Source organism: Taeniopygia guttata, chromosome 19 (genome assembly GCF_048771995.1).
Source record: "Taeniopygia guttata chromosome 19, bTaeGut7.mat, whole genome shotgun sequence".
NCBI classification, from domain to species: domain Eukaryota; kingdom Metazoa; phylum Chordata; class Aves; order Passeriformes; family Estrildidae; genus Taeniopygia; species Taeniopygia guttata.
The window spans coordinates 6,255,651-6,280,689 of NC_133044.1; the positions used below are offsets into that span (position 1 = coordinate 6,255,651).

The window sequence follows — 25,039 nt, forward strand, 5'->3', positions numbered from 1 at the left end:
AGGATGGCATTCCCGAATTTGGACTGCCAGCCTGAAGCATGCTCTCTCCCTACTTTTTTTCTCCCAGAGCAGCCAATGTGATAGATTTCTCCTGGTATCAGGAAAATGGGAATATCCACCCAGCACACAGCTAACTACCTGCCCACTCAGCAGCTTCTGTACTGGCAAATGTTACAGGAATCTGTATCACAGAAATGAAAATACAATGGATACCTGGCTCTGCCATCACACCCTGATCTCTCTGTTAACATCATAATGACACAAAATTATCCTGAGGTTTTTCTGATTTGTGTTCCCAAGGGATGATAAGAAGTAATCTCCTCGTTGTTACAAACATTTTATTTTGAAAAGAAAGCTTTTATGCATATTTCAGTTGATCTAAATACAGTAGATCTCGGGTTTTTAAATCACCAGATAATATGCAATTATCTCAAGCTAGATTCTGATTTTGAAACAAGCTCTAATTAGCTCCCCATTTTATGCTGCTATAATCCTTTCTTCAACTCCCATGAGTGTTACTATTGCTAAGCAGCATGAGGTTAGGAATGATGGATGATACCCAGAAAGGAAGACAAACAAAAGGGAAATTCAAAATCCCCTGAGATCACCCGCAGCTGTATCGGCAAATGAAGATTTCCACATTAGGTCATAAGACGACCCTTACAGAAACACACACCAAAAAGGCACGTCCTCTTCCCACTGAGTATTTGCAAGCCTTTCATGTAGTATATAGAGAGTATATGTCCTTCACAGAGGATAAAGAAAAAAGTGAATGTAAAAATTCATCTTGCCTGCGAGCAGCCACGGACGGAACCAACAGCACCAAAAAGGAAACTCTGTCTCAATCTCCTATAGATACGCAGCACAAACCCCCAAAATAAAACAACTAATAAAAGCTGCGCGCAGTACAAGTATTTAGAAAAATATCTGAGCCTTCTCCTGGCACGTGGCAACTGCTCAAACCCACCCCGGCTCCCATCAGCAGTAATGCAACTAAATAAGGGACAAATTCATCATGAAAAAATGCTGATGCAGTTGGGTGACACTAATTCAACTTTTTTTTCCATGTGATTTGGTCCATGCTTTTGACACATAAATCATTAAAAAGGCAGATTTACCCAAGGGCATTAGAGCATTTAGGTGGAAAGAAATACACAGAAAAAATGTTAGAAAAGGCACAGCAATACTATTTTTGACCACCTAGGGTACAGACACTGTTTTTGTGTAAAACATGTTCCCTGAAACTTGCACAAAATCACCAAGCCTTGAGGAAAGCTCACAGGGAGAAAATACAGGTATATACCTGGCTGTTTTTTATAAAATCCATGAGCACAGCTTCCAAAGAAGAAAACCAAGCCTGGCTTCCCTTTACTACCTCAACATATATACAAATATATAAAATATATATATGTTTATCCATTCATTATATGAAACATGGATGGGCCCATCTATCCACACATGAAAATGGAAATTACTAGACAAAAGGTGAGATTTTCATGAATGAGGTGTTAATCAAAACCTTATGATCTAGAAGTGCAACTAACTGGGTCAGAAATCCAGAAAATCTTGCTAGTTTGGTAGAATAGAGCCAAACAGTAATGAAAATACTCCCAGCTAATAAAAGTATGAGTCGTTACTATGCATGTTGACACTCTGTACACTGAAGACCTTCTTGGCAAAGCACTCAGGAGCCACTGAGTGTATTAGTTTAATTTCACTTCTTTCCCTTCATGCATTCAACAAGTTCCAAGCCAATTATATTACATGGAAAAGGCTCCAGACCGTTCCTCGTTTCAAAATTGTTCTGATTAATTTCTGTTTTAAAATTACAAGTATGCAACCTTCCCTGCCTTGATTTTCCTGGGAAACGTCTCAGAAGACCAGAAAATTGGAGCTGTCTCTCTCTCTCTCTCTCTCTCTTTTTTTTTTTTCCTCTCTGCCCTGGAGTGATGGTTCTTTCACAAATGCATAATTATTATTACCTTTTCCAAACTGTTTGCTGCATTTTTAATTACAGAACAGCTGCTAATAAAAGGAAATTACCAAACTACTCTTCCTTATTCAAATAACTTGGTTTTTTGCTCTTTTGTTCTGCCTGGTGCCACAACCTTCCTCATGCCTTCACACAGAGAAGGGCACCAAGAAAAGAACATTTTGTACAACAATTCTATTTTTAATCCTCTGAGAGGAGGTAGAAAAGGGCACGAGCCCATTTTCTCATTTGTAAGTCGGCTTTAAGGAATGAAGGAGGACAATCATCAATAACATGATTTTATTAGCTGATAGGAACGTGTCACCTCACAAAATATTAGCTCAAGGGCAGGAACTGACAAACGACACTGGGAGTGTGGGAGGGAACAAAATATCCCAGCAGCAAAACTGAACTTCCTGAAGGAAATCACTTTCAGCTCCCAGCAATCCCCCCGGGAATCCAGAGGGTGGTTGGATTTTAATACTATGGGTTTGTCTTTCCATCTTTTATAATTAGAGCTAGTCATAAATATGAAGATTAGCAATAACAATGCAGCATTTCCCAGCTCCTCTGATTTCAAATTCCCCCTAAAATGGCTACAATTAATTACTCATATTTTCCACGCCGTCTCAGACGTTTGTAACTGTGACACTCTTGCACGGCATTGATGCCACAAAAAAAAGTACTCAATGCCATGTTTTTAATGAACCATCACAGGAAATTTCCATGTTCCCTAAATGCTTGGCTATAAGTAACAATAGCCCTATGATTGCAAATAAATTTTCTCCCATTTTGGTTTTGTTTTCTTGGCTTGTTTTTACTGGGGGCATTTTTTTTTTCTTTTATGTATTTATTTTCAACTGTTCTCCTTAAGAAAAACGTGGACTGAATATCATCATGAATTTTCTTCTAGTAAAATCTTTTAGAATGCAAAATAGTTTCCCCAGTAGAAAGAAAAAAACACTTTGGTTGGGATATTTAGAGTAAAGCCAGTGAGCAGTAATAAAAAAAGAGTATTTCAGAATAGCAGAAGGGTGGAAGAGGAGCACAAGCCATCCCTGTCTGTGCCCTGAAATGCAGCAGTTCTCCAGCACAGGGCACTGGCTGTAAGCACAGAGCAAGGCACGGGTATTTTTCTGGAGTGTTTTACGTCAGTGAAGCATTTCATTGGTAAGAGGCTGTGTGGGTAGAGTTTGGTATCTAACAGCAGGAACACAGCTGTTCTCTCCTGTCCCAGCCTCCCTCCTAGCCTGTGACCATCTCTAAAGCCTTCAGCCACTCACTGCCCTGACACTCAGCTTTGCTGCATCTGCTTTTTTATTTATTTTTATTTTTTTGAAAATGGAAAGGAGAAAAATAAAAAGGTCTGCTGGGAATATTTAACGAAGCTTGAAACAAACGTAACGTGGTCTGTTCCTCACCTTTGGATTAACAAAGCAGATTTTGTGCAAAGGAGAGTGGAAAAAAACCTACCAGCAAGTGAGGCAGCTGGAGTATGTGGATCACGTTACAAACCAAGGGCTTGTTTTACAGCCATTGTCACATGTCACATTGATAAGCTGAACTATGGCAAAAAAAAAACCCTTACAGAGCCAATGATCTCTAAGATCAGACAGTCTCTTTACCTAATATATGCAGCTAAATATGTGTGCTCCCTACATCTGCCATAGCAACAAGGAGAGAAGAAGGAATTAACTGCATTAATAAAAAAAACTGAAGGGACTCCTGTATGATACAACAAAATGTGAGAAACCTCTCAGCATCAAAGCAAACGCAACAAAAGCACAGAGAATTATTTCAGAGCAAATCATTGAAACCAGCTGATTACCTGAGCTTGCACATCCCTGCTGTAGGGAATCCTGTAATGATGTCACAGAGTGAAGGACTAGATAAGAGAGGAGAGGAAAATCAGGGAACAATAAAAGGAGATGCCAAACCACAAACTAAACAGTAAGCAGGCTCAACAAATAGCAAAGTGCTGATCTCGGCAAGGGCTCGCTGCTCAGTTAACTCATGGCACAGAAAGGTACGGCCCAGGCCAGGCTCCAGCCTGGCTTTTCTGTGTCAGTAGGTATTAGGGGAAGAGACAGCCACAATAAAAGTGTCATTGCAACCCAGCATTCCCCCTTTAAAGCTCAGTTTTCCAGCTCACCTCCTGAGACAGCAATCGATATTCTCCCTGGAACAATCCAAATCCCCTGTGCAACCCTAGGAAACAGCGCACAACATTTTCCAGCTCTTTGGCCAAAATTTTTGGGATTGTGTGTCATATTCATGCCTAGATAATATCACCCTAATGAAGAACTTGATAACTGCTGCTTATCAATTACACATAAATGTTCATAAACATTCCCAGCATGTCCCCTTAGGGACTGGCTGGGCTGCCAGGGTGGATGGTGCCACTTCCATAACGCCTGGACCAGCACTGGTGCAAGGCTGGCTTACTGCAAATTTAAAAAAAAAAAAAGAAAAAATACAGAAAATAGAAAAATAAAAAAAAATCTCCTCCTCCTCAACTCAAACAACATAGTGGAATTTTAATTACCTTGTCCTTGTTGCTGCCCTTGTGCGGGCAGGACACACTGTCCCAGCTCACCATTCAACCAGAGCTGCATACGAATAAATGGTTCTCGGCCTTTTTGGGTCAATTTGCTCCATGGCTTTGGCCTGGAGAGCATGTCACTGACACTTCCTTGGGACAGCCCCAATACCTGAAGTGAAGCAACCAAGAATGGCACGTTAACACACTGGCAGTGGAAACGGGGGGAATTTAAGGCATTTTGGTTTCCTTTATTGTATCGCTCAAATTGTTTGTATATGGACAATTATAAAAACTGTAAAAATTGGACAATTATAAAAACTGTTTTCTGTGGATACTCAGATGGAAATGCTTTTCTTCCTGCCGTGCTGCCTTCTGAAGGAAGGTGGGTTTTTCCTGCAGGATCTGGGTGGCAGCAGCCTGGATTTGCATGCTTTTCATATTTTGTGTCAAACAGTTTCATCATTTTTAACAGGAAAAACACCGAGTCCAGGCACACACAGGCAGATGAAACAGGCAATGACTGGCATGTATTTTGTTCTCAAACAAAAATAATTGGGACTTTTGAGACTAGGCCTATATTTGGTTGATTTTTGGGGGATGAATTATAACGATGTGTATTTTCACCTGTAGCAGTAGCTGTTCCATGTAAGTAAATATTTAAGAATACAGCTGAATGCTGGGAGGGGGTGGGGAGAATTTCAGACAGGCAGGATGCAATTACTTGCCTGGTATTCAGCACAGGTACAAGAGTTAAAAATCATACTTAATGAAAGCTGCCGTGGGATCTTTAATGACCCTGAGAGGTCAGACTTTTCATTTTACATCTTAGTGAGAAGGTAATAGTACGATGCCAGCTCCTATTACACTTTTATATTGATTTAATTCTTTATAGGAAGAAGAAACAACAAATGTCCAACACTTTTTACAGCCTGGGAGGGGTTTTATGATGGTTAGGGACCCTCAAAATCCCAAGTGCTCAGTGCTTAGGGCTCACAATTGAGAACTTCAGGGAGCCTTATCTATAATCAAATATTGCTCTAAAACGTCTCGGAGCACACTGAGGTATTGAGCAGCAGGTATTAGCAATGACTTGGAATTCTTGACTTCAGACTAAGGAGAGTTAGGGGATTTTCCATGTGTTTGTTTTAATGCCCTTGTGCACATTTCCAAATAATAACGAACAGGAAAAATGCTCTTGTGCCCATAATCTTCACTTATAACAAAGTTAAGACTCTCCAGTCATGACAATGGTATTACTCAAATATTCCATGAATTCATTACATTAAGCATGAAATATTGAGTCTCAGCAACATTTGCTTCAGCTTTCAAGTTTTCTAAACTCAGGACCCCACTCCTAGTTCCACGTGGCTGAAGCCAATCCCTGTATAAAAACCTTTGCAATTCCTACCACACAGGGAAACTAATACTTAGTGAGTTTTGAAATACTTCACACACAGAGCAAAACCATTTTTCCACAGGACCCCTCTGGCTCTGCACCTGTGTAAGGAGCAGAGGGCACAATCACAACACTGGTGAAACAAGAGAGAACCACTTCTTTACCTTTTCCCCAAAGATCCTTTGGCAGATGCCATTCTTTGCTAGCTTTTCCTTGACCTGCCGCGTTAGCTCTATCGTATCCACCTCCTGGTACATATAAATCTCATACTGCTCGGGTGTCAGTGGAGGAACCGAAGGTTTGGATGGCTTGGACAAGGACACGATAGGGGATGAAGGGAGGGGGCTATTCTGTGGTGTCTCACTGCGACTCGCCCCAGTCATGCTCAATTCAGAACTCTGCGAGTACGGAGATTCCGCGTTTGGCCACTCTTTCCAATACTCGGAAGAAGACGGTCCTTGGAGCTGGCTACGATCTGGCCTAGTCTGATTGCTGACCTTTTCTTTTCCACCACTGGCTTCCTCAACTTTTATATCTTCGGGAAGAGCTGCATTTCTTCTCTCATGCTGCACAGTATTCCACCAATGGTCCTTCCAAACACCACCACGTCCCAACTCATTTTTAACATGCCTCAACATACCCTGGGCAGAATCACTTATTCCATGAAGCTCTAAAACAGGTGCCTCCTGAGGCTCCTTTTTGAGCCCAGAGAGGTTCTGCAATGCAGAGATACTGGAATCAGTGACAGATGAATGTTTCTTCAGGGATATGGCCAAAGGAGAATAGCTGGAAACCGAAGACATTGCAGGTGTAGACACTAGTTTGGGGGACAGGATAGAAATGTCAGCTTGAGATAGAGGTGGTGTTTTTAAGGCAGGTTCAAGGGCAGCCTGCTGTGCCTCCATTTCCCGTCGGGCTTGTTGCAGAATGGATCGAATTGCATCATCAGAATTGCCACTGCTAGAGGCAGAAGGCGGCTGAGCCGGCTCAGCTATGAAAAACAACCAAAAGACTAAATGCAACAGAGGAAAATGCTTTATATTCAACACGTGCTACTGTAAACACTTCCCTGACAGGGGAAAAAAAAAAAGGGGGGGGGGGCTGAAATACATTTCTGCATGGGAGGGAAGAGTTTTCACTAAGCAAAGATTTGCACTTTTCAAAATAATGTAAGATTTCCAAAGTTCTTCACTGGAAAATTTTGAGAGTTGCGAAAGTGCTGGAGGTTTGCACGCACAGACTCAGCTGCACAAGTCTGGGATCGATCACTTGCCCTTCCACCATTGTAAAAATTTTCAAATAAATGCCTTTGAAAATCAACCCTTCACTTCTTCCTCCCCCACCACCATGTGGTCAATAACATTTTATAGCTGCATTTACAAAGTTATTTAACCTTTCACTTTACTCTTTTCTCCACAAATGAATTTAACACACACTCAGAACTGAACACAGATGCATTCACCTGGACAGACTATTCCAGTATAAATAAGGTGAGACCTTTTAACTTCAAAAACACAACACACAAATAACAACAAAGGCAGAACTTTAGGAAGAGATGATCATCATTATTTCACTTGACAAACACAATATGCTCCTGTTTCCTGTTTTCTTGTACCATGGTCCCAACCACTAAAATAAACAGCTCTACCAGAGCCAGGCTGACACCTGGCCATCACCCTCTCGCTTATCTGAAGCTCTAGGATGGAGTCACAGGTGCTTTCAGCAGAGATAACCCCCAAATGCAGCATTCCAGTGGGGAAGCAGGATTTGGGTGGCTGTGCTGCAGCAGCTGGGGACGAGCAGAGACTGGAACGTGGGTGGGGAATTATCTCTGCAGAGCCAGGAGGTTTTGCAATGGCATCTGCTTCTATTTCAGTTTCCACTGAGGTCCCCAGTGCTTGGAAACCAGTTCCTCTGAAAGCTGCTCGGCAGAGAACAGGCAAGTGAAGCACCAGGTGGGAGCAGGGAACCCCACACTGCAAAGAGTGGCCACAAAGTGAAGTAAGATTTCCAACATGTTGTGTATCACTCCAATAATAATAAGGCTCATCTGAATGCATTTCTGAATTTGCCTCCCTACATTCCTTCCTGTCACACACTGTAAAATACATGAAAAGCTAAGGAGTAGGAAAAAAAGGCAGTGATACTCTGCTGTTTTATCTGCTAGTTTCACAGGGAGTTTTGAGGCCAAATTAATATTTGAAAGGAAGTCTGAGACTCTCAGATGAAACATGCTACTGAATAACATTCTTGCAGTTTCCTGCACAAACCCCATATTTTTCTCTATGTAACAATTTCCCGTATAAAGTCGTATTATTTAGATCATATATTAATGAATGTTTTATACTCTACCATGAGATTAACTTAGTTTTCATTTGAAAGACAACTATCCAATACTGTAAATCAGTATTTACTTTAAAAAATGAAACAGAAGTATTGCATAATAATTTCTACTTCAGCCCAATAGCAGTACTGGGAACTCTTAAAGCTGAGTGGGCCACAGACTAGACAGAAATGCTAAATTTATGACTGCATACAATGAGAAATTAGACTTATCTCAGGCTAAGAAGGATTTTTTGGGAAAGGGAATGTGTTTTGGATTTGACAGTTCATTCACTGAAACACATTCTGTAACCAAAAATAAAGTCATCTAAGAGTCAGGACTGAGTGTGCCTACATGGGTACAGGATGTACCATGGGACTGGTAATTGCTGCCTGGAGTGTGACCCTCACCCCAACAAATCCATCCAGCCCCTCTCCTGTGCAGTTGTGCCCCTGGGGCCTGAGTGAGACGGAAGAGAAGAGAAAGCAGGAGCTGTTCCCTTTCCAAGGAGAAATCTGGGAGAAGAAAGGATTCTGTGGGCTTCCCTCAGTGACTCCTGCAGGTCTGGAGGGCAGCCAGGAGCTCAGAGCTCTCTTTATCACAGGGATAAAGGTGTTCAGAAATCCCATAGGGAGCAGGGCAGAGCAGAGACCCCACCACGCCAGGACACGTGCAACCTTAACTTGGGATGTCTCAGAGACAGAAACAACTCCACTAAATAACAATAAAAATCTCCAAAAAAACTCTTCAAACCTACGCTGAAGCTTTTAAGAATATAATTAACTGACCAGAAAGCTCATGGCAATTGTTTTAATTAAATTCTGCAGTAAAAGCAGGCAGAGACAAAATGAGCCTGTACCTGTTTTCTGTACTTGCAGCTCCCTTTTGGCTTGTTCGAGAATGGATTTGATGGCTTCATCAGAGCCAGACTCCGCGGTTCGGATTCGTGTGGTTATGTTACCTGGGGAGGAAAACACAACTAATGACACCAGGAAAACTCTTATTTGGCTTTTTTTGTAACACAAAGACACACTGTATGTGATACACAACCAGCACAACTTGCACAGGACCTTTACTAACATTTACAACACAAAAAAAAAGTACTTAACATAATAAAAGCAAAATATCCTTGCTGTGCCTGTCTCTATCTATCTGCCCCAGAATAGTGAGAACACCAGAGGAAGAACTAGGTGGTCATATATTCCTTTTCTGTGATAACATATATAGATCTATTCTTTTCTATTCTTTTTCCTTTTTTTTTTTTTCTTTTTTTTTTTTTGGAGGGGAAGAGGAAACAGAAAGGAAAAGAACTGGAGGGGAAAGGAAGAAAGCCAAAAAAATAAGCCCAGGATTCAACTTAAAAATGGCATCAGCTGCTAGGCAAAGTAGGATGAGTATATATTCAGCCCAAAACAGAATTAAAAAGTAACTAGATAAAAGTAATTTTTAACTTTCTAGGGGTTTAATACATTAAGAGAAAGAGTCATTTAAACACAGATTCCATTTGAAGTACTCTCCAGCTAAGAGCTATTACTTGGTTGTTTGGTTTTGCTTCTTTTTTTTTTTTTGTTTTTTAACCTCTAAGGGGAAGAAAAGGAGGGAAAACTGTGAGTGTTACTGCACTTAACTGCATTTTCCATTATGAGATTATTGTTTGTAAGCAATTGTAATTTATGACTGTAGTCAAAATAACTACAGACTTTTGATGTACCTGCCCTTGTTTTTCCTTCTTTCTGGTCTCACTAAAGAAAAATTCTGCAACTAATCTATAACAAAAATGTGCAGACTTCCTGTTCAGTGATAATTTATGGATCTGATGTTCACTTATCTTGTCTTTTTCCTATATAATACTGAACTAAGCATCACACTAATTTAGCAGTATATTAAAGTGGAATTTGTCAGCATAAGCCCCATGAGAAGAAAGAAGTAAACCTAGAGCAGAAGCAGTATGCATAGATGTTATAACTGTGCAACTTTCTAACTCCAAAACCATAAAAATAGCAAAGAGAGCATTTCAATAGATCTGATGACTTTATAAAGCCACTTCCATCACTTCTCTCTCCTTATCTGTGTATGCAGGGGGGATGGGAGTGGAAGAACTATCCAAACAGGGTTATGTTAGTACAGCAGCAGCAGAATTAGAAAAAGCAAAGTGTTCATCTAACCCATGGTTTGTTTTATACTTACTGTCTGTTTTTCTATCAGATTCCAGGCCAGAATCAAACTGCACAGTTTTAAGGAAACACACAGCTAAAGCACACTCCACTTCCTAGGGATTGACTGCAAAGAAAAACACCTGCCTGTGACGTACCTTCAGACCCATTTCTTCGTTTCGGTACTTCCTGAAATAGTCTGTTCAGGTTCTGGCCTGGATTCTCTGTTGAAAAACAAGTTTGGTAAGAACAAAACAATCAGGGGATGGTTGCTCTGACATCACGGGCTGTGTGACATGAGGAGCTGGCAGCCTGGCCCTGAGCTCTCCTGGCCCCTCGGGCCCCTGAGCAGGAGGAACTGGCTACTTGGGAAGAAGCAAGGCTGGCTGATTTGTTAATAAAGATTACAGCTATGTTCGGAAAGGAGATTAGACAGATATAAATAAATGTCTAGAGATACCAAAAATGAAGAGGTTAAAGATGGGCAGATAATCCCCTCAAGTACAATCATCAAAAGGAAGAACAGATTATAAATCTAACAGTGTGTGCTTCCAATTAAACAAAATCTAGGAAAACCCTGCCTGTCCTTTCCAATATTTCTTGACTGTAAACAACTTACTTTTCAGTTTCTCTAAATGTAAATCTCAGCCTTAAGATGAATCACAATGAAATGCATGTTACTTCTTAAAATCGCTGCCTTAAATATGCAAAGCTGGTTTAAACTGGGATTGTGTTTTAATTACTCTTCTCATGCATCACCTACCCTATTTTGTTAGAACACTTTGGGGAAAAAAACATAATCACACAAGACACAACAAAAGCCTGGTCTCCGTAAATAACCTCAAATAAAAATCCCCCAAGTATTTCTGAGGGCTGATACCCTGAGTAGCTGCTGACCCTTTTTGCTCTGTGTTTGGGAAGTGAGGGCTGTGAGTGTCCCTGCTGCTCGCTCCTGCTGACAGGCACCAACCAGTGGCTAAAAAAAGCATAAGCACAGATACGAACCTGCCTGAGCACTGCAAAGCAGGGCTGGAGAGCTGAACGTGCTGCACCTGGCACCTGAGCTGGGTGAGAGCAGCAGCAGCAGTGCACAAACAGCCCTGCATGGAGAAGCTCCTGGTCTGGGATGTTTGGAACTAAGAGGAGCAGGGGGCTGGGGAGCTCTTACCTCTTTGTCTGCCCTGGATGCTGCGAAGAGCCAGGATGTTCTGCTCGTCCGACAGGAACTGCTTCATCTTATGAAATGGCTCCTTGCCTCTCACAGTCAGTTTATTCCATGGCTTTGGCCGGGCCAGGATCTCACTCACAGACCCTTGTGACAGTCCCAACACATAATGTCCAAATATCCGCTGTCCAATATTGTGCTTGATCAACTGCTCTTTCACCTGACGTGCAATTTCGGCCGTGTCTATCTCCTCGCCTTCGGAGATGCTCCCAGCACTTTCTGACTGGCTGGGAGATGGGGCCATGCCATTTACATCCGGGCTTTGTTGTAATGGACTTTGGGAAGATATGGAGTTTGTGCTGTATGGACCTGTTGGAAAAATCATGCTTGTGCTTCCTGCTTCCTGCATTGCCTTGGAGTAGAAGGACTGCATTAGCTGTCGCTGGAGGAGAGAGTTTAGTGCAAATTTTCCTGTGGAGGCCAGGGGTAAGCTGGGGCTCGCCAGGGATGAGCTGAAAAAGTCTTGACTTAAACCCGTTGGTGAGAACTGGTGTGTACCATTAGTATTGGAAGCCTGCTCCCCCGCGTTGCGGAGCAACTGGGAAGGAGGGGAGGCCGGCAAGGTTGCAGGACGCTGACTCTCAGGCTGGTCTTTCCCTTTTCTCCTGGCTGACCCTACAAGGAAGGTCAAACATAATGCATTATGGGGGGTCAAAGAGGGAAAAACCAAGATAAAAAAATGCAAAGTTTGCCCCGCAAAGGGAAAAAGTGCAGATTGACACGGGCCAATGGAGTGGCGGTGGGAGTTTTGGTTTTGTTTGTTTTTGGTTTGTTTTCATTTGTTGGGTTATTTTTTTTTTAATTTTTATTTTTAATTTTTTTTTTCCATGATTGAAAATTTTTAAGCCAAACAAGGCCCCCAAAACAAACAACATGCATTTCATGTTTGCACCTTTCTTGTATGTTGCAGCCTGGAGAATCCCCCTTACAGACATTAACACTAGAACAGTTACATAAAGTGCAGCGATACAGTTAAATAAATGCAGTTACAGACAGCAAGTCTCTCTGTTGTCTCTCATTCAAGATATGACTCATTGGACCTGACTGAACCCAAATGCAGCAAACATTTACATTTTGGAACAAACCAATTTGAATAAAGGAATAACCATTAGGTGGATGCACCAAGATCGCTCAGTTAAAAGTCATAAAACACTTCAGAATTCAGTAATCCCAGGGCCAGTGGCAACTTTTAACTTTCTTCCAGCTGCAAAAACCATCATTCAAGAATCTGGAAATTCCATGACTTGCCATTTAAAAAATGTGCACACAAGATATAGAAGCCCACATTAGGAAAGCCAAACAGCAAACACACTTCCCTGGAAAGAAAGCCTTTTGCTTTCCCAAGCTGACCTGCTGGTGGTATATGCAAGTGTATCAGACAGGGAGACTGTGATCTACATGCAAACACTTTGCAAAACACTGTGTGTGGGGGAAAGAGATGGATTTGTTCCCAAAACAGAAGACAGCCTCAAACACTGGTACAGCCTGTAATGCCTCTTCCTTAACCTTTATAGACTCTCTAACTTCTACTTCATTATCCAGCCTATAAAACTACAGAAATCCAACGTTACGCAGTGCTCCTGTTGCTTCTTAATCCTCCTGCCATGCATTAGCTCAGACACTCAGCTCTCACTCAGCCCTCCCTCCCATCACAGGACAGCAGAGGCACCCAGAAGAGCCAAAATTTGGGTGGACCTACCGCTCAGGTCGCTGTTGGTGATGCGCAGCGTGGCGTTCTCCGACTGCAGCGAGCGGTTCTTCTCCAGCAGCAGCACCTCCAGCGGCTTGGATGCATCCTAAAGGAAACCAAAAGGGGAGGTTTGTTTCTCAAAGCATTGAGAATCTCACTCAGGCACTAAGATGGATTCCAGAGGGAAGAAAATTTAAAAAAAAAAACAAAACAAGTGCTTGACTGGTCTCTGACGGCAGCGAGGGAATTTGCTGGGCACAGACCGGCAGGAATCACTCCTGGCTCTGGTGGGAGCCATGGAAGAGATTCACTGTTTAATTTTCACTGTAAATCATTCATCAATTCTGCATTATTTTGAGATGTGTAATGGAACGTTTTCTTAATCCTACTTATTTTTAAATGGTCCTGGCACGCTTTCAGTTTAAAAGCTGTAGACTTCTTTTAATCTGATTAAAACAGGAGTTAAGATTATATTATTTCTTCTAGGTCAACTGACCCAAGCTAAGCATTTCCTTGACATGCTGCATTTCAGCAGAAACAGTCTGTTCAAATAACATCAGTCAGAGAAACCTGCTATTTACTCTCCCCTAAAAATCTAACCTTTGATCATTAAAAAACCCATTGAAAATTAATCCCAGGATATCGACATTCAGTTTGGATTTCAGAAAGAGGAATTGAATTCATAACCTCTAAACTGAAGTAAGATTAATTTGCTGGAACAGCAGAGCTTTCTCAGTACTCCAAGGTTTGTTTTCTTTTGTGAAAAGAAATTTTCAAGGCTAACAAATAGTTTAAAATGCTGAAGTCCTTGCACAGTGTGCTGCCCGTACACCAACTCCAGTATCTTTAAATTACTCAACTGCACAACATTCTGGTTTACCCACTCCAGCACAGCTGAAATGTCACTTTGTCCTTGACCACTTAAATGAAATTAACAGGCAAAAAAAAAAAAAAAAAAAAAAAAAAAAAAAAAAAAAGTCTAGTTCAGCTTTTTACATAAGAAGACATCAGGAAAAACAAGGATGGACCCAGAAGCCTCAACATCAACAGGAAACTGTCAATGTCAACAACATGGAATTGCAAGACAAAGTTTTTGTTAAGCAACTGAATAAGAAAACAAAAGTAAGTTCAGTACCTGTGCACCAGAGCTTTCAGATGGTGCAAACTCCATGGATTTCAATATACTGTGGAAAGCAGAAAAAAGAAATTATTTTCTAGTTCTCCTTTTCATAACAACTCCACTAATGAGCATTAACATTATCATGTCCTGTTCTCCAGCAACACCACAAGTGATGACAACTTTCCTTGCAGTAACACAATCTCCTAATGAATACAGAATAACTCCTCCAACCAGTTATTGGATAAGAAAATTTTCTCGAGCATCATCTAAATCATTCCACATGCAATCCCACCAGGCCAGTTTAAAGTGTAAATTTAAAGGTTAATAAGGATATAACATTTTAAGCTGTCAGAAACAATATAAATTTATTTGTGAAGCTGGAAGGGAATGAGGAAATTGTAGCAAAGCAGCAAAACAGGGGAATCACCACCACAGTACAGCACTTTACAGAATATACACCAGCTCACCAGCAAGGAAAATATGCACAAATAATCCTCCCAACCAAGGCACTACAGACTAAAAGGCAGTTTTTCATTTTAATAACCCCCTCATTCTATGGCAAAGGGAAGACAAAATGGCCCAATATTTCTTAAGAAATATGAAAGATCCAAATATTTATAAGTACATTAGGAGAAGAATCTGATAGTCTCATTGTCAATATTTTATACAAATAGTGAGTGGTCAGAGGACGTCTCCCTTCAGAGGCTTTCAGTTAGAGCTGTGTCATCTGGCAAATCAGAACCTTACAAGAATCCAGACTTATGACTGTATTTTGTTGGATAATTTTTCTAAAACCAGCCTGCTGCAGGCAGGACATGAACTTCCTCAGACTGAAGCAATAAATGATTTCAGCTTCTTACTGTACAAAGACAACATTCATTTGGTGAAGAAAAACACATAAACACATATAGATGGTGTTTATACAGCATTTGTCATGTATAAAGCACCAAGAACTCTGTGAGCAGAAACAATCTGGTTAATCATGTATTTAACTGTATTAAAAGCTGTGGATTATGTATTAAAGGTTTTGGAACTGCCCCTGGATCCCTGGAAGTGTCCAAGGTCAGGCTGGATGGAGCTTGGAGTAGTGAAGGTGTCCCTGCCCATGGCAGGAGGTGGGACAGGATGAGTTTTAAGCTCCCTTCCAGCCCAAAACATTCAGTGATTCCATGAAATATGGAAACAGAGGAAAAAAAAAAGGCAAAAGTCCAGTATTAAGACACAGAAACTAATTCTGGATGCCATGATGAGTTAGCCAGGCACCCATTAACTGCCTGAACCTGTCCCTGGATTAATCCAGAGTTTGATGTGCATTAAGTGACACTCTGGAAATCAGGTCTAAAGTCATAGCAACCCCAAGGGAAAAAAGTCATTTTGAGAAAGAGATCTCATGTATCCGGCATCTGTGCATGCTCACTGCACACAGCGTTAATTCTGACAGGCATCCCTAAAATACAGTAATTAATGAAACCACAAATTTCTGGCACTTTCATTACATGGCATCACTCAGTGTCACCTCTTGCCTGGCTGTAGGGTGGAGCCATCACCCCATACAAAGCCCATAAAGTGATGTTGTGAAGACTCTATGTGAGTACAACATCTCAGCCATGTGCAAAACCAACTTTGTGCTATCAGTGGATTGTGCCAGCCAAGAGGACAGGATGTGGACTAATGGCTTGAGTTCTCAGAGACCCTGACATCACTTTGACATCACAGGTGTGTGACTCAGGTGGCAAATCCCCAAAAGCCAGTATTTCTAGGCACAGCTCTGCATCCTGTGGCATTCCCTTTCTCTGGACAGAGAGACATCATTCTGTCTCTCAGGAGAAGCACAGAGAGAAGAAGAGAAAACAATCTTTATCTCTGCTCCTTTGTTTTCCCCGTGTGGAATGTGGTGTGGAGATTGTTTACCTGCAGGGATTGCTGGGTTGGATTCTGGTGAAGGTTGTTTTGGTCAGTGACCAATGGATCCAGCTGTGGCTCGGGCTCTCAGCACACAGTCACGAGTTTGTTTGTTAGTTAGATAGGTAAGTAAGAAGTATGTATGTAGAATAGGAGAGTCTCTCTTTAAATAGTATATTAATGTAATATAGCATAGTTTTAATAAAGCAGATCCTTCAGCCTTCTGATCTGGAGCTAGACATCATCATTTCTTCCCTGAGTTGGGGTTGCCTTTTTTTACTACAGCATCCCAGGACTCCAAGGTGCTGGGGGAGATAAATGCACAGAGACTCATCCAGGGAAAACCCCAGCCAGGTCTCTGTTTCCATGAATTCTGCAGGGAATGGCTTCTGCAGGGATAACCAGTCCTAATGCACATCCTCATGATGCCCAAATGAGGAGAGTCATCTGAATTTCAAACCCAGTTTGAACAGTAAATTATGTCCCATGGGAAATCCCATTTCAGTTCAGACCAATTGTGACCCCACCTACCACACATGGGTTTGCCATGTGGAGCAATCCAGCAGCATTCCAAACACCCTCCTTCCTCCTGGATGAGGCTAAACCAGAAAAAGCTGCTCTCTCCCAGAAGGAGCAGATGTGAGTGGTGCCCTGACCACACAGTGCTGCCCCCAGAACCAGGCTGACAATGGTTGGAAGCATAAACCTGGTCATGGTTATATTTGGTTCTCCACACCAAAAATCTGCCTCTAAAGCCCTGATCTTGTCATCCCTCTCCTTGCACAGGCTGATGATTTTTGATTCTGAGCACCTGCTGCCAGCTGGGACCTTCAGAAAGGATCCTGAGCCTTGCAGGAGCTGTGTTTCCAGTGAGATTGGTGCAGGCAATGTGTATTCAAACCTTGGCTGGAAACCTACTGACCTCTGCCTACCTGAAGGGGATTCTTTGCTAACTGAATTAACTTTCTGACAATTTCACAGGTAATTTCCTATACAGTTAAAACACAAAATATACTAAAAATCAAGCTGATGGCACCTCTAATTGCCCTAAGAGGAATATTCACTTCAGCAGGTTCATTTTTAAAAGAATGTAAAAGTTAAACATGTCAAAAATGACTCTCCAAATGTGTCACAAAAGACACATTCTCCTCAGGAATATGAGGAAGCACAACATTTCTTCTTTGGATTCCAGGAATATCTTTGCCCATGAGATCTTGACTCAATCTGTGGCTCAAGATCAGTTACCTGCTTTTTAAAGGAATGATCTTGTGACTTGAATCTGCACATCTAAGAAGACTTGAAAGATCTGACTGTAAAGCAAAGTGTGCATTGGGACAGCTCGACTTTCTGTTCGTCTGATCCCCACTGCAAAGGCAGCAGGGTCAGCGCTGTCGTGCTACTTGAGAGGGAACTGAAGGCACACAGAGAGCTCTCAGATCTCAAAAATAGGTTTAGAAGCCATTGGGCACAAAAGCCAAGGCAGAAAGTGAAGAATCCTCCCATCCCACATCTTGACATGGGCCCACCTAAGTCCCTCCAGAGGTAGAAGTTGGCTGATACTGAGACCCTCAGCCTAGCATGCCTCTAACATCCCAGGAAGGATTACAGAAAATATATCAGTGCCTCAAAACTCCTAAAAAATTCATTCTATTCCTGCTGTACTGACAAGATCTCTTTTCTCTAGGTGCAAATGTTATGAGCAGTTCATTTCTGTCAGCGTTTCAGGGCTCAAGGCAGGTGCAGCAGGATTCAGTGTGAGGGCTCCAGATTTACAGCAACAGACTTCTCCCAGCCCCATTTACAGCAAGTCTCACTTCAGATCAGACAGTGACTGCCAGGGGATGCACACTGAGCCTTCAGCACACCCTCTGCATTAGATGGAGCATGGGAATGGTGTGAAGCAGCTGCTTGGAGGAGGCAGCAGCAAACATCCTCAGTGCTCTCTCGGAGGGTCTCAACCCTCAGACCATCCCACAGGATGGTGATGGACCCCAGGGCCCTTACAAGCCAACTATCAATCCACAAATTAGGGATATAAAAGCTGCAACAGCTGGGAAAACAGGGTTCATTTACTGGCACCCAACCAGGGCCACTTCCAGCAGAGTCTCCCATTTATTTCATTGCAGGCTTATCCTGAGCAGAAGCACCACATGAAGCCTCCTGTGTTACAGCTTCTCCGATGTGCCTTTCCACCCCTGCTCTCATATAAGTCAGTGTTGCAAAAAAAAATTAAAATATTGGTATTATCACCAGGAATACAGGATTTGTATTTAAAGTACAAATGCAAAGTAAGCTTAGATGAGTATATTCAATGAATATATTGGGTTCTTGGCACCTTAAGTCTGGCTTTAAAGTCCTGGTCTTGTTGTATTAAACCTTTGCATTAAAGCATGTAGGATTCAAAACTCATTTGTAGTTTCAGCACATTTGCATTTAATATCTAATGCAAGAAGCTGGAAGGTTGTGGCCTTATTCCCATTCATGCTTTACATATGAGGACATAAACTGGCTAAAACCTAAAGCTGTTCCCTTAACCCAGGAGAGGACGTGGATGTATTTACCCCTAATCACTAAATGATGATGCTATTTTGAGCCCAGGTAATAATCAGGTAAAATGACCAAATAAATGGTCAATTCATTTAATTTCAGTGAAAATTATAACCCTATATCAGGGTGTGCTGCAGCTGGTGGTGAACCAAAACCTCAGCCAGTGTGGCTTGAATAAATCAGCACCAGGGGCTGGGCAGTTGTGGGGCTTGCAAATCCAAATCTGCTTTCCATATTCTCCAGGGACGTGTAAACAAAAGCACATGACTACCAGCCTCATCTGAAATACCTCATTAAACCAGGGAATGGGTTATTTCAGCCTTTTTAAAACACACACAGAAATGCCAGAATGATGAAAGAAGAGATGGGAGTTTCTCTCAGTTATTTAAACCTTGACATTAAACATATTTCCAGTCAGAAAAGTTCTCTTCTGAACCTGACAGCTTATCTTGTTATAGTTTAAAATGAGGCTCTTTTAAGTCTCTTAAGAAAATCCCTTGAAATAGGAAGAGGCTGTTTGTGGCTTTAGTTTAAAACCACAATATATTAGCAAAAATATACAGTGAAACAAGCCCAACATTAAACTGGTAAGTGCTGAACACTGGCTGGCAGGAGCACAGAAAAGGTACCATGGCCAAAGGCTCTGTGTGTCATTTTTGGTCCACATTACCCTCAGCTGTTGGCTGGAGACTTTTAAAAGCATGGTCCACCTAAAACACAACAGATTTTGAAACATTTTTCTCTATGTGGACAATAGTTTTAGCGGCTTTTCTTCGTGGACGTGTGTTTTATTTGCTATTGTGATCCTCTGCTGCAACAAAAAGGAGCACTCTCAGATACAGCAGTTCCACTGGTTCTGGATGCAATTTCTGCCAATATTCCCAATTTCCTCGTCTTTGCGGTTTTGACTGAATTCTTTATTGTTCCAAGAACACAGATTTGTGGCTTCATTTAACAAGCACCGTTCAACCAGAGTTTGTGAAAAAATTATGTAAGCATTTAACACTTACTTTAATTCTTTCTTAACCTCTTCATAATCAGCCTGTCCTTTCAGTTTTTCTTCCAGTTGCTTTAAAAGAGAGAACATGGATTTAATTATTTACATTGGTTTTTTTTTTTCTGCAGGCTTTGAAAATCATCTTCAAATTATTCCATATATACAGCAGCGCACAAGTGAGGGTTAATGACTCATACCTAATTTACATATATTAGAAAACAAACTATAACCAATTAAATGTAAACACAATTATACCTCACTCATCCTTTGTTTACAGAGTGCCAAGCATGACAGAATTCAGTGGGTCCCAATTTGGCTGTTTGCAATGTCACTGTCATGTGTTCAGGTATGAAGGTATTAAAAAAAAATGGGGCAGCTGAAAATTTCAGGGAGATTGAGTAAACAAGCAGGAAGCTTTGGCACATATTGTATTCTTAATAGGACAGTTCTTGATAACCTTATCTACATGATAAAAAGAACAGACTGAAGAAGCTGTTGTTGACTGGAATGCCTTAGAGTTGGAAGGCTCCTACAGTGCCCAAACAGCTGTGCCAGAGGTTTTACAAGCATTCCTGATGGCAGCCACCAGAAAGGAGCACTGAGGCCACCCCAGCAGCTCCTCTGCTCTGCTCTGCCCCAGCCAGGGTGGCCTTGATGGCTTCTCCTGGCTGGGAGGATGCCCAAAGGCTGAAGCAAACTCTCTGCCACGATCCAGAACACAATGCCACACACTTGGACCTTACCCAGCTCAACCAAGTGCTCATCACTACGGGGTAAAGGCTTCAGGAGGCCTAAAACATAGTGATACATAATTGATGCTGTTATGTTGCTTGCAGGAGCCACACTCATTTCAATAATTTCTTTGCTTAGTGCAGGCACACCTGATCTAAGCAAAGAACAGAACTTACTGCCTTGCAACTTCCATGGATAAAGTCAGGCTAACTCTGCTTCAGTTCATTTTTGGTGTTAAAATTGGCACAGAATCCCAAAGGTCATGGGAAACAGAAATAACACAATGATGTATCACCTCAAAGACAGAGAATCTACTTTGAAAAGGAAAGGAATATATGACATGAAATAGAAAAATAGGACTTTATGTCCAGGAGAGGCTGCCTTCAGGAGAGAAGGGAATTCAAGATCCTACACCCACTCTGGGGCTGCTCTTTGGATGCAGGAGGAGGGCAGGGGAGGACTGCTGGGAACTTGGATAATTTTAGCAAAGCTGTTTAAAATGCAGCCCCACACAGCTGTGCAGCAGCCCAACTATGGGGGCACAGAGGCAGGGCTGGGGAAACAGAATTGGGAACCTGTTCCCTGTGCTGTCTTCCCTAGCAAGTCAGTGTGTGGGTATCACAGAGCTGTACAAACCCCAAAATGATGCAGCACAGCACCCACAGGACAGCAAATCCATGGACTGAGTCATCATCTCGGTAATTTAAATAAGTCTTCTTCAGATACCAACAGCAGCGTGGTGGGGCTTTGTGGGACCTACAGCTACTCTACCATTTTTAAAGGATTTCCTTTAATTTAAAGGAATTAATTTTTTTATATATTAAAGGAATTAATTTAAATTAATTTTAATAAAATTTAATTTAAAATTAAAACATTTAATTTGAAGTATTTCCCTTTGCAGCTCTCACGTTAATAACATGTCTGCCCTGCCATCAGCATGGCTGTTAAGGAGCAGTGACAAAGTGACACCCAGCTACCAGTCCACAGCCCTCTCAAGGCCCTGTTCCTGCTGTTTGCCACCACAGCCCAGCATCCTCAGCACTGCTGAGAGAGGAATCTCCCTGCAGGAAAAGCCAGGCCCTGCTCAATGAGCAGCTCTTAATGGATCCCAGGAACTGCAGCTCAGTGTGGAATGTGCACTCTCTGGGACACTGATGGAACAAGTGGCCTCTTAAAAAGGCTTCGTGTCTTCTGTCATCAGTGGTTGTGCAGTCATTCCAGTTGTGTTAAAAATAAAAATGAAGTGTCTTTTTAGCTACAATTTTTTTTTTTTTTCACCTGGAATAAATACAGGGCAAGTTTTAGTAGTTTTTTTCTGGCATGTCCTGCCTTACCAAATTCCAGTTATTGTCTGGAACTATAGGAAGCACTGACTTTGCTTTAGATGGCAGACATAGTGCTTCAGGAAAATCCTGGTTGATGTGACCAGGAAAATCCTACAAATATTAAGGATGCTGGAGGTTTTGATAATTCACAACACATTGAAATCTCATTATGGGAATGTACTGTGTAGTCCCAGGGTCTGTGGTCTCACATTTTGAGGAGGGTCAGCTACAACAGGCCAGGAGTTCAAGCAGCTTTTCAAGCTGCAGCTCAAACTGAGCAAACAGAGTGACTTCAACAAGGCACCCAGGTAGAATTTTTAGTGCATCAGGTCAGGCTGGAGAGGGATCTTTCCATGAAGATTAAAGATGAGTGAGCCAGGGAGCCCTTGGTACTGGGAGGAGACTCAGCACCACAGCTGAGAGTTCTCCAAGTGGTCACAGGCAATGGGAGCACCTGCCAAACCCCAAGACATCCTTCTGCTCTCCTTGGTCTTGTCACTTTTCCTTCTGTTTCTGTTTGGTGCTCTACAAATCCACTGCAATTCACCCTTTCCTTAACTCTGTGACTGCTAACGTTTTGGGTCTGGAGCAGAGAGCTTTTACAGCAGGAATGGCTGGTAATTTACACCAGTTCTCAGTATAAAAAGGACCAGAAGAAATTTAAAACAAGCAATACCCTGGATTAATATGTTAGTTACTTATGCAAGGGTATGCTAAGGAAACAGCCTTTTGTAGAAACAGAGATAAACCACAGAAAAACTAATGACTCCCATTTAAATGAATTCTGTATTAAATGTAATTCTGGGCAGGGAAGTGCTATACCCTGGTAGAGTATTTCTAGAAAATTTAGGTACAAAACACAGGTAGAAAAATAAAGAAAAAAAAGAAGAGATATTGACAAAATGCAGCTGTTTTGGACTCTTAGGTACTTTCTACAGCAGTATGACAACCAGCAATATTTTACTTTGGATTGTATAAAAAACACACACATCCATCATTCCCAAATACCTAATATAGAGATTGTTGCCATGGAAAATCTGCACCTAAACATCTACTTTACTAAACAACATAAACTAACAACTGAGGATGCAGTGCCTGTGCAGAAACAGAACATTTAGGCACTTGGCATCTTCCCAGTCAATGACTGTTTTAAAATGTATTAGTATGGTAATTGTCTCCAAGAACCCTGTAAAATGCACAGAACATGGGATAACAAAGGTTCAAGCTGTGAGACAATCTGGAGGAACTAATATCTTGCACTAAATATCAACCTGGTTAATTCAGACAAAATATATTCCAACGACCTCCAACACACAAAAATGCAGGAGCCAGAGGGCAGAAGGAATGGGCTGGTGGCTTTTCTGCACATTAAATTTGCAAATATCCCATGATAAAGAATCATTTTGCATCTGTGGTATGAATAAACCCATGTCAGAGCATGCAGAGAGTGGGTCCCTCCTCATGTTATTTGGAAAATACAAACACTACTGTATTATTAACTGAACTGGCACAGGTAAATAGCAGGGGCTGTAGTGAGGGGTTTAAAACATTTCAATAACCATTAGATTAAACTTTTACTTCAGTTTACAGTGATCAACTCGCATTATTGAATTTTAACTGGGTAGCAGGGACATCCTAGCACCCAGCCACAAAGGGTTAATACAATTAGAGTGAGAAAAGTCTTGTTACTAGAGGACATGTTTTGATTATTAGATCAGATGAAGATAAAGAAGCAATAATTTTGAAAGTATTTCTGTATTGTTTCATTAAGTCATAGAGTATTAAACAATTCCCCCAAGATACAGGTTGAGAACATTGCTTTAATTTGTGAAACTGCGAGTTGTTTTCTGTGGAGGCAACCATTAAAATCTCTGTTATTTCAAAAGCAATTCCTCCATAATCAAACAAGAGATCAGCAATCATCACTGAGATTTGGTGCTTCGTACAACCTGTGCCTGGCACAGCCTTTCCCAGCACTCTGAGGTGAAAGTATTTGGAAATATTTTTATAGTTGCAACAAATAAGGTTAAAGTGGGTTGAAATGACTAAAACTTTATCAATAGAGGCACTACATCAGCCACTATCAACAGAAAGCTAAATACAGAGCATTAGCCAGGCAAGGCTATGAGAAAATGGAAGGAGATTACTGAAATGAAAATCAAAGACTTGCTCTGTCATTTCTATGATCCTACTCCCTTTGAAGTTAATGGCTAAACTAATACTGACCTCACCAGGAACATGCTTTATTCCAAGAAAATCTGTCAAATGCAAGGATTCAAGATATTTTCTATCAGGCTTTATGAAAAAGTAAAATAAAAAAAAAATCCCCTGAACATGGGTGGAGCCAGCAGAATGTGTTCCTCAAAACCAGGGCAGCTCCTTTCTCCCTCAATAAAAGTGGTGCCCACATGGTGACAGGTGGGCAGAGACTGATACTGTCAATGGAGTTATATAATAGGTGTCCTTTGCTCCACTGAATTTTCATAAAAATTCTGCAAAGCTAGCTTAAAGCATGCAGAAAACACTGACTGCAACACTTCAGCTTTCATTCCTAACAGGTCTCTCTCCATGTGAATTATGCTCCACCACAGCAAAACCAGTAACTGCTAAAAAATGTCAGAATTAGAGCAATTTGTAAGAGTTTCAATTGAACATTAAATCATTCTGATAGAGCAAAGCTGCCCACGCCACAGTCAGAGCTGAGTGGGAACTATCAGCCTCCTGCTCTCAGAAAACTCTCAGACTATCAAACCTGCAGAACTACCAAGTCTTTAATGGAATAGATAAATTTATCTTGTTTACACTTCAGAGCTCATAGATGGTGGAACAATGAAGGAGACAGGAGTTACAGGAAACTGATTCATACCCCACGTCAGGAAAAATTTCTCATGCTCACTCAGAGATCAGAACTGTGTGGGCTCAGCACAGGGAATGTGAAACTGCCCAAGAGAGAGGTAAAAGGGTCATTCAGAGAATTCTTAGCTGTTCCTTCTGGTTCTAGTGAAGTGCTGCTCCTATGCAAATGAGTATAGGGCAAGACTGCTAATTGTAAATGGGAATTATTGTGCAGCAAATACACAGTTAAAAATAATTGAATGGTTATTGGTAATAATAA

General features: G+C 41.5%; 1 protein-coding gene across 8 annotated transcripts in view; it reads right to left on the reverse strand.

The window, feature by feature from the left end:
* The window catches only part of CUX1 (cut like homeobox 1), a 268,920-nt gene that overhangs the window by 59,184 nt on the left and 184,697 nt on the right, over window positions 1-25,039 (reverse strand). The window contains exons 12-20 of one of the 8 annotated variants that reach the window (XM_030288032.4): window positions 19,881-19,939; window positions 14,437-14,485; window positions 13,311-13,407; window positions 11,555-11,920; window positions 10,545-10,610; window positions 9,093-9,194; window positions 6,075-6,901; window positions 4,518-4,683; window positions 3,801-3,857 (exon numbers count right to left, since the gene is read on the reverse strand). In XM_030288032.4, the coding sequence (XP_030143892.4) occupies window positions 3,801-3,857; window positions 4,518-4,683; window positions 6,075-6,901; window positions 9,093-9,194; window positions 10,545-10,610; window positions 11,555-11,920; window positions 13,311-13,407; window positions 14,437-14,485; window positions 19,881-19,939 (1,789 nt within the window). Of the gene's footprint in view, window positions 1-3,800; window positions 3,858-4,517; window positions 4,684-6,074; window positions 6,902-9,092; window positions 9,195-10,544; window positions 10,611-11,554; window positions 12,227-13,310; window positions 13,408-14,436; window positions 14,486-19,880; window positions 19,940-25,039 lie in introns of all 8 variants that reach the window. The other 7 variants (XM_030288028.4, XM_030288030.4, XM_030288029.4 and 4 more) reach the window with 7 other exon arrangements.